This window comes from Chondrus crispus, genomic scaffold (assembly GCF_000350225.1).
Source record: "Chondrus crispus Stackhouse genomic scaffold, scaffold_373, whole genome shotgun sequence".
Classification (NCBI taxonomy): domain Eukaryota; phylum Rhodophyta; class Florideophyceae; order Gigartinales; family Gigartinaceae; genus Chondrus; species Chondrus crispus.
The window spans coordinates 59,623-68,634 of record NW_005179268.1 but is presented as its reverse complement, the minus strand read 5'-3'; the positions used below and the strand labels follow the sequence as shown (position 1 = coordinate 68,634).

General features: G+C 51.1%; 3 protein-coding genes; 2 read left to right on the top strand and 1 right to left on the bottom strand.

Moving 5' to 3' along the window:
- Window positions 1-4,809: 4,809 nt before the first annotated feature.
- CHC_T00000819001 (hypothetical protein) lies at window positions 4,810-5,361 on the top strand. Its single transcript, XM_005718161.1, has one exon. The coding sequence runs from the start codon at window positions 4,810-4,812 to the stop codon at window positions 5,359-5,361; it is 552 nt and encodes a 183-aa protein (XP_005718218.1).
- Window positions 5,362-7,047: 1,686 nt separating this feature from the next.
- Window positions 7,048-8,448, top strand: CHC_T00000818001 (hypothetical protein). Its single transcript, XM_005718160.1, has one exon. It carries the CDS (start codon window positions 7,048-7,050, stop codon window positions 8,446-8,448), a length of 1,401 nt encoding a protein of 466 aa, XP_005718217.1.
- Window positions 8,449-8,486: 38 nt separating this feature from the next.
- Window positions 8,487-8,805, bottom strand: CHC_T00000817001 (hypothetical protein). XM_005718159.1 is given in 2 exon segments: window positions 8,487-8,526; window positions 8,527-8,805. The coding sequence occupies 1 exon segment, from the start codon at window positions 8,803-8,805 to the stop codon at window positions 8,527-8,529; it is 279 nt and encodes a 92-aa protein (XP_005718216.1). The 3' UTR covers window positions 8,487-8,526.
- Window positions 8,806-9,012: the final 207 nt, after the last annotated feature.

The following is a 9,012-nucleotide window of genomic DNA, read 5'->3' as shown; positions in this document are numbered from 1 at the left end:
ATATCACATTATTCTTCTACCAGACATTGACTGTACAATACATAAAACCGCCTCACCACTGCTTTACTCATTATCTTCATCTCGTAAAGTTTCAGTACAGTACAACACTTACTTCACTCTTGAATGGATTCCGTGTAAAGATCCACGTTTTCGCACAGCACCCTTTACAAAGTCTCATGCCGTAATGCTCTCGAACATGCTCTGACAAAAACAGTAGAATACGCCAAGACTATGCGGTCCAGATGTTGACTGCATTCTACCCTCATGTAGACTTTCTCCACAACTCATTCCGCACTTGTTATTACTTAAACAGTATCCCCAACCCTACCGCATGCCATTTGCTATCCACATCCCACCACTCCTCACCCCCAAAAGTCAGCATGTTGCTTCTGTCCCGCTTGTCGCTTCTGTTCGCACTCCTTGCTTTCGCGCTTCCAGCTCCAGCCTTGGTGTCCCCATCGTGCTGGGCGAAATGGCTCTTGCGGCACTCCCGAAGCCTGGCTTCGTCGCCAAAAAGCCCTCTCTCACTCTCCAATACAGCCCCCCAACCTGAACGGTTGGTAAATATCGTGAAGTCTCTCCACAATGGCAATTTGCCGCCTGGAGCTCCTCCGACGATTCTTAGCGATGTTGTGCATGCCGCTCTTGTCAAGCATCATCACGTAAGTCGCTCTAAAGCCGCTTCCCATCCGAGTTTTCGATATTTGGACAAGGCATCCCTCTCACATTCCTTTGACCTGGACAGTCATCTGAAGGAGAGCAAGCTCGCGCACCACGACGCGAGAAAAGCAGCTCCGTTGACAACCATAAAAGGCTTAGGAGGCATCTCCCGCGGATACTTGTCAGTAACAAACCGTGCCGGGCTGACCGGTGATCTTTACAGAAGTACTTGGGATTGTGATGAAAAAAGGGTCTGCGTAAACTCGGATGCATTACGATGTCGTAATTCCCAGAAGTGCTGGTGCGTTCCTCATCTGATCAATCCGTGCTCTTCAAGTAGTGATTGTTCGGTCGACGGGGAAGCTTGTGTGGAGATAACCGATCAATTTCTGTTGTGTGCATCAGAAATAGCTAAGAATGAAGGTCTTAAAATTGTTTGATGATGTTTGCATAGACGCTCGAGCCCTCAATCACCTTCCCAAACATCAACTCGTCTTTAGCAAGCATGCTGTATCTCTTGTTCTGTGTGATGAGTATGACATCATACTCATCACAAAGAACACATCATACTCATAGTATGACATCACACTCATCACACAGAACGCGAGATACTGTTGACAGCCATTTGGCCCCTTGTGGCACCAGCTGTTGACATCAACAGCTGGTGCCACAAGGGGTCAAATGGCCGTGTTCCGCGGACAGGCAGTGAGAATGAGCAAATATTGCGACCTGGTGGGGTGTACGGAGGCGGTGATGGAGGTGAACAGTGCTCGTTTCAGCCGTGGGATGCGAATCGAATCTAAGACGGAAGGGCTGGAATACACAGTGTTTGCTGCTCGGTATAACACGCAAGTTGAGGAAAGCAAGATTAGACCGTTCGTTCGTTATGGGCTGTGATCATTTCTTCTCCTTTTCGTTGGAAGAAATCATACTGTATCGTTTCGAGCTGTTTTGATCAAACAGAATTTGAACAAACTCTGATGTTAGAGCATCTCCACCGCGCAGACAAATTGTGGCCATTTCTAAAATATGGCGACTCAGGCTTGAGTTTGGTCTCCACCGCGCAAATCTGCACACAAATCTGTTTCACAAATCGTATGATAAATAGGATTTGTGTCTTGACGGCACACATATTTTTTGATTTTGTGGTGCGTCACGTCACAAATCCCATTTTTTGGCAACACTCCTCTGCTTGAACGGGCTGATTTTTTGTTACTTTTAGACACCGAAACAGCAAGAACGCGGGAAGCCACGGGTACACCTGACCCGCCCAAAACGTCTGAGCATGCCAAATGCGCAGTGGACGGTCTATGCTCGCACTGCACATGCCCGCATCCACCCGCACGCAGACATTGTGCACGCGTTAACACTCATTTATTATGGGAGTCCGCGGGCGTGGATGGGCTAACTGAACTCGACCATCTGGCAAAGGCCTGGGTGGCGACGCGGCCGGGTACGCTTCGGGCGGCGAGGACAAGTCTGGGTGGAAGAGGTCAGCGTCGACGAACTGGACCTCGGCTTTGTGTCCTGCTGGTCGGGGTGGGGGGCGGCCTAGAAGTCGGGGCGCGGGAAGTCTGGGCGCGGATCGGGGGCGGGTGCGACGCAGTGCGCGGTGGAGACCGCGACGCGATTTGCGCAACGGCGATTTGTGGTACTTTCGCAAACGGAATGCGCAAAACGAATGCCCATGTGGGAGCCTGACAAGTGTCCAAATATAGAAACAATTTGCCCATGCGGTGGAGATGCTCTTAAGTGGGAAGAAAAAGCATCTCTGTTGTTTTGAGGCTCAGGTATTAAGACTAGAGATTTGCATCCCCTTGCAGAGCATGCATACCCAAAAGTTTTATGGGATACACGTGAAAGAAGAGTGGAAACGTAGGCGTAACCAAGTACTTTAGACGACTAGGCAGCCAGAGCAAGACACGAGGGGTTAGAACATAGAGCAGCTAAACACAACGATGATCCGTCTCCTCCTTTCGAGGTTCCGGGTGTTCCTGCACTTTTGTTCTCTTTCATTCTACCTTGTATTACGTGTCAACCCCTCCGTTTCATAGTAGCTCTTGAATGCAAACTGTTGACATCAGTCACCTCTCTTCGTTTGCTTTGCGTGCTGCACTGTGCACATGTCCATGGAGGACATCCGTCGTCTTCCAGCTCAGTGGCGGGGCTAGAGCTGACAGAATTCTACAGTACGAACCCTTCGATGAGATAGGAAGTATAGATCCGGACGCTCACTGGGACTTGCTTGGGAACAGTCCAATCTTCCACAGGCGACCAGTATTAATAGGGACTTTCAAACCGCGCGCTGGTTGACAAACGTCTCTGCACCTGTCGCACCCCCCAAAGTAGACTATAGTAGAGGGTGTGAGGGAAATCTGAATACCCGCATGGCGGCTCTTTTTTCTCTGTTCTTCACATTTTGTAAACGGTGTCGTGTTGTCCCTTTTTGAACCAGCGTAACTTTTTCATAGCTTTCACATCGTCCACGCATTGTTGGAGCATGGCAACCAATCCGTTCGCGAAAAATACACGACTCAGGTTCGTTCTATTAGCATTAGTGTTAGAGGGCCGCAGAAATAAATCACAGTCCGTACAGTAACGAACGGCTCGTCATACAAGGGGTGCCTCGTTAATGAATCCGACTTTAATGAATCCGTTCCAGTAATGAATCCGGGTCGGGGCTTGACACACCCTTTTATGACAAACCGTATGATAAGAGGTATGATAACGATATGCTTCAATAACAAGGTGAACTGACCACATTCTATTCACATCAAATACTTGTATGTTGAGGAGAGTTGATTTATTACTGCTTTTTAAAAAAATCGATGATACTTTTCTGCTTCTGTTGCGGAGCAGCAGCGTTTCTTTCCGCCGTCGCGACTCGCAAGACATCGACCAGCTTTCCTTGAATGATTTCACTGGCACCCCTCCACTTGGCCTCCTCCACATTATTCCGCATCCATTCCACGTTCGAACAAAGTGCCTTGTAAGACCTTTCCCTTAATAAATTTACTTCCTCTTCGGCTTTTTTCCTTTCCAAAACAGCGGCTTGGTGTGACCGCTAATGAATCCGTTCCAGTAATGAATCCACCTCATTGGCGCACACAGGGCGGATTCATTAACGAGGCACCACTGTACCCTGTTTTCTTCAACCTGCGTGTTGCACGGTGCGGCAAACATCGTACAGGGAGTGGGGGGTCGCGATATAGTGCCATCTTTGTTAGTGGCAGCTCCGATATAGTGCTACCCTTCCGCGGGTGGCACGAATTTTGAGCCAAAAACGAAGGGTCATTAGAGAGGCAGTTGGATGGACGTACTGCCCGAGAGCCGCTGCCACCGCGGAAATATATTATGTAGTTGCTAACTCGAATAGAGACTATGGCGGGAAACGGCAGGGTCGATGATGCAATTGGACATCTGCAAAAGTGTAGGCTGGCAAGTGTAGGCTGGCATTTATGGTTGCGAAAAAGGAGGAAGTCATAGCGACGGCTCGGGAGCTACTAATAACAGAAATGCTTGATTAGACTTGAGTCTGTAGTGAAGGTGAAGATGCAAAGTATGAGTGATGGCGTCCTGCGAGCGGTCTTTCTGAGCAGTGATGCAAGGAAGTGGCTGCAAAAAAGCCGTAAATCCCATTATCTTACAGTGCCTGGTTCGATATAGTGCCGTTTTCGGCCCACTGACACATGGTAGCACTATATCGCGACCCCCCCTGCCTACTCCAATTTCTCGTCGCACTGAATTTCGCACTGAATTGTGGGTTGAACACTGAATGTGGTGTACGCACTGAATTTCAGACGAGACAGAAGAGATTCTCAGTCTTGGGCACAACTGAGAATCTCTTCTGCAGAATACGGTTGTGCTTCCATATAATATATATATATAATATAATTTTTACGATCGGTAGGATTCGATGGTGGGGTCAGGTATTCAGTAGGCTGCGTGCACGCTTCGTCGGCGTGAGAGGCTGGTCGGTGTGCCTGTAGCCATGGGGAATAGGAGGGGTGCCGCCAGAGAAGGTTCTGCTTGCCTATGGAGCTTTCGGCGTGTGGAGTGTAGAGATGCTGATGTCGTGAGGGGTATTATACATGTGGGGTTGAGGGTAGCAGTATTCGGGCCTCTCCGTTCCTATTGCCATCTCTTCTTATGATCCGTGCATTGGAAACGTCGAGGTTTAGTCTTTACAAAAAGAGGCTCAAAAATTCTCGAATTTCCAGTGCCCAGATTTTTCCTCCCTTGCGGATTGAGGTCTCTATCAATGGAATAAACAACAATACACAAATCCTCTTCTCGTTGTCCGCCTTTCGCTGGCCAGTGCGCTCGTCAGTACGTATGCACCTTCTACTTCCACATTCTCCAAAGTGCCTTCAGCCCGTCATCTCGTTGTCGGAATGGGGAGCAAAACGGTGTTCGTATGAGCAATTTCGCAAAAGTAATAAGCTTCTGTGTGGAGTTGTACTCGAACTACAGTACCAAGGGTACTCACTTTCTCCTCCATATTTAACCCACCCCCGACCCCACACATCTGTGTCTGTTTATGTTCCACTAAAACCTGAAAACCAAACATGGTTGCTTCACCCCGTTTGTTGCTATTGTGCGCTCTTTTTGCTGTCGCGCTTGCCGCTCCAGCACCGGTGTCCATTTCTCGCCTCCCCAAACGGCTCTCGCATCACTCCCGGAGCACGGGTCCAACTCTGAAAAGCCGTCTCTCGCACGACAACACAACCTCCCAGCCCGCACGGGTGAGGAACCTCGTTCAATCCCAAAAACGTAACTTGTTGCCTGGATCTCCTACCTCCAGTCTCCAGATTTCTGCGTTTTCCGTTCATTTCACGCTTCGTGATGCCATCCGCAGCTTGGCGGCGGATCCCCGACTCAGTTTTCGAGAGTTCGACCAGTCGGCCCTATCACACTCTATTCTTCAGGACACTCGGGTTCAGGAGAGCAAGCTCGCGAAGTACGACAGGAGAAAAGCAGCTCCAGTGGCAACCATAAAAAGCTTAGGAGGCATCCCCCGTGATTCTTTGTCCGTAACAAACCGCGCCGGGCTGACTGGTGATCCTTGTACAAGTTCATTGGATTGTGATGGAATAAGGACTTGCTTGGAATTGGATTTTTCACAATGTCTTGATTCCCAGAGGTGCTTGTGCGTTCCTCTGGTACCCATTGAGTGCTCTTCAAGTAGTGATTGTTCGGTCGAAGGGGAAGTTTGTGTGGAGATCCCTGATGTAGCTCAGATGTGTGGATCAAAGGAAGCTGCTAAGAATAATGGTTTCAAAATTGTTGGTGACGTTTGCATAGACGCTCGAGCCCTCAATCATCTTCCCAAAGATCAACTCGTCTTTAGCAAGCATGCTGTATCTCGCGTTCTGTGTGATGAGTATGACAGTTGTGCCACAAGTGGTCATATGGTCGTGTTCCGCGGACAGGCAGTGAGAATGAGCAAATATTGCGACTTGGTGGGGTGTACGGAGGCGGTGATGGAGGTGAACAGTGCTCGTTTCAGCCGTGGGATGCGAATCGAATCTAAGACGGAAGGGCTGGAGTACACAGTGTTTGCTGCTCGGTATAACACGCAAGTTGAGGAAAGCATGATTAGACTGGCTGTCCGGTTCGGGTTGTGATTGAGAAGGCTTTGTTTTTGATACATGTTGTATCATTTCTGGAGAATTGCGTCTTTTGAACGTACTCATGCATCTCTGCATTAAAGTTATCAAGGCCGCTGTAACGGGTCACCCCGTCTGCGGGGCCGACTTTCCCTCTCTGCTTTCCAATTCCGTCGGACTGACGTGCACGGTTGCCGTCCAAACGAGAACCATGGTAACCCTTCGCCTACAGATCGAGATTGGCGTTGTCATGATTCCTATGTACAGCATGTACACCTGTAACTCGTACACACGTAACAAAGGTAGCAGCTGTGCGGGCAGCGCGGCGACCCTCGGCCGCCGCCGCCTTTTAAGATAGTATAGCTACGACCTGAAGACCGCGAACTCTTCGTTAGGAACGGCCCTCAGGGCCGTTGGGCCGTAGCAAACCGAGGCATCGTGTCTAGCACCAAAGGCGTACATGGCGTACCCGCGTACATGGCGTACCCGTACAGCAGGATGGCAACAATGTGACTACGCATCATCTGTAAGGTTCGGTAAATGGATATGAACTGTAAATCTCTGTGGAGAGTCCATCCCTTGCATTGTTGTAAACAGGATTGCATTGTTTCTTCTGTGTCCAAATCCATATCTCCGCCATTCACACTCCTGCTCACGCTGCTTTCCCATCTCCCACTGCATAACGACATAAACCACACGGCCAACGTGCAGCACCTTGCCATTCTTAACCTCACGCACTTTTCCTCCGCGTCCCCCTGTGGAATTATCCCCGCCCTCTATGTCTCTCACCCCCTTGCTATGCTACAACCTTCTCCTTTGTGGCCATTTCTGCCCCCAACCAAGCCACTCATCCCGCCCATGCCCGCCATGTCTCCTCCCTTGCCTCCAGTCGTGCCCGCACCGCACCTGTCGCAACCCGTGTTCCTCTCCGTGCCCCCCCTGCTACTATCCCTGCAGCAGCCATTGCCTGCACTTCGGCCCATGCCCCTTTTTCTGCGCCGCGCCCTGCGCCGCCTCGTTCTGCAACAGCAGATGCCAGCAAATCCTTCCGTGCGGCCATCGCTGTCCGTCCCTCTGCGGACACCCTTGTCCACCCGTCGAGTATTGCCAAACCTGCGCCCTCCCCAAACACCAAAACACCATTGTTGACATTACCACCCTCGTGCCCTACGGCGCGCACGAATTTCTCGATCAAAATCCTATCCTCCTTCTCCAATGCTCGCACTTTTTCACCGTCACCTCTATAGACGGTCTCTTTCAGGTGTCACGCGGTCTCGAGCACTCGAATATCTACCCGCCTTCCTGCCCTACGTGTAGACAGCCTATACGCGACCTGCCAAGATACCTTCCTTTGCAGAAGGTCAACGACCTTCGCTTGCTGGAACGCAAGCATCAACTTGACATGATGCACAAGTGCACTGAACTAGTGAAGAAAGCAGAGGAACTGGAAGCAATTTTCAAGGGTTCCCTCATGTGCGGCGTCGTCGGCTTGTTCTGTAGAAAACAGCGTGCCGTCGTTGTACGCGCAAGGGCTGCATATAGTCGCACTTTTCTCGATCTCCGCGCCATATTCAATAAGGCCACTTCCGGTCCCATGATCACCGTCAATAACTCACTTCCAAGCGTGGCAAAATTGACCTGGGCTGAGCAACGCACACATGTGTATCGTACACCCACACTACTGCACATCGCACGGTCATGCCTGCCGTTTGTTCGAGAGGTGTCAATTACAGACCTGGCATACAGTTTGATGCGCGATGTTCTGTTGGAAGCTATCCGTTTGACAGACGAAGACTCGTCGTACCGGTCGGGAGCCGTGGCGCGGCTCCTCTTGGTAGGCGGCTTTCTACACGAAACTAGACCCGTGGGAAGGAATTGGGTATATTGGTGGGAAGCGGAGGCGGAGGCATTGCAGTGTTGCGATTGGGTGATCAACGCAACATCAGCAGGCGTTGTTGGCTATCTCAAGTCGGAGGCACGCCGGCTTAAGGGAGCCATTGATAAGCGGGAAAGGATGCATGTGCAGGTAGCAGCGACGCGTGGCCCTCAAGCGAATGGGGTTTGGCATCGGTGTTTTCGAGGACACCAGTACTTGGTCAGCGGCTGCGGCAATGCAACGGAGGCCGGGTTATGCTTGGAGTGTGGGCTACGGATTGGAAGGAGGTTTGGAAGGAGGTAGAATTGCACGAAAGCACGAAAAACGAAGGAGAAGGTGTGTGAAAGTGCAAACGAATGGGTTTTGAATTTTCGTGAAACTCTAGCTAGCATACGCGGGATAAATGAACTTATGATTATTTTGATCCGAAGTGATCAAATCGACGTTATACTTTGCCATATCTTCATACGTGAGGGTCGCGCCGGGCGAGTCACTCTCCTTGAGCAGCCCCTTAGCCTCGCCCTCGACCAACCTACCCGGTCTAACGACGACCCACTGTACGTCCTCATGCCGCTTGAGGACGGCGAGGACCTGGTCATGGTCCCTAAGCGTAGGGCCTGCGCACCTACAGGCGACATAAAAAGCGCGCGCGACCTTCATCTTGAGCGGAAGCTTCTCCCCCGGGACGCACACGAGTGCGGAAGCCTGAAAGAGAAGCCTAGTGACCTGCTTCTCGTGCATGGCTGCGACGAGCGCGTCGACGAGTTTGGCGAGGCCGTCGCGGCGCGAGAGCGGGGCGCCGGCGGCGACGCAGACGGCGTACGTGGCGCCGTCCAGCGCGGCGACGGCGGCGGGCACGTCGTCGGC

Bases quoted from the DNA above. Each gene is read 5' to 3' on its own strand.
- CHC_T00000818001 (XM_005718160.1), top strand. From the start codon at position 7,048: ATGTCTCTCACCCCCTTGCTATGCTACAACCTTCTCCTTTGTGGCCAT.
- CHC_T00000819001 (XM_005718161.1), top strand. From the start codon at position 4,810: ATGATCCGTGCATTGGAAACGTCGAGGTTTAGTCTTTACAAAAAGAGG.
- CHC_T00000817001 (XM_005718159.1), bottom strand. From the start codon at position 8,805: ATGAAGGTCGCGCGCGCTTTTTATGTCGCCTGTAGGTGCGCAGGCCCT.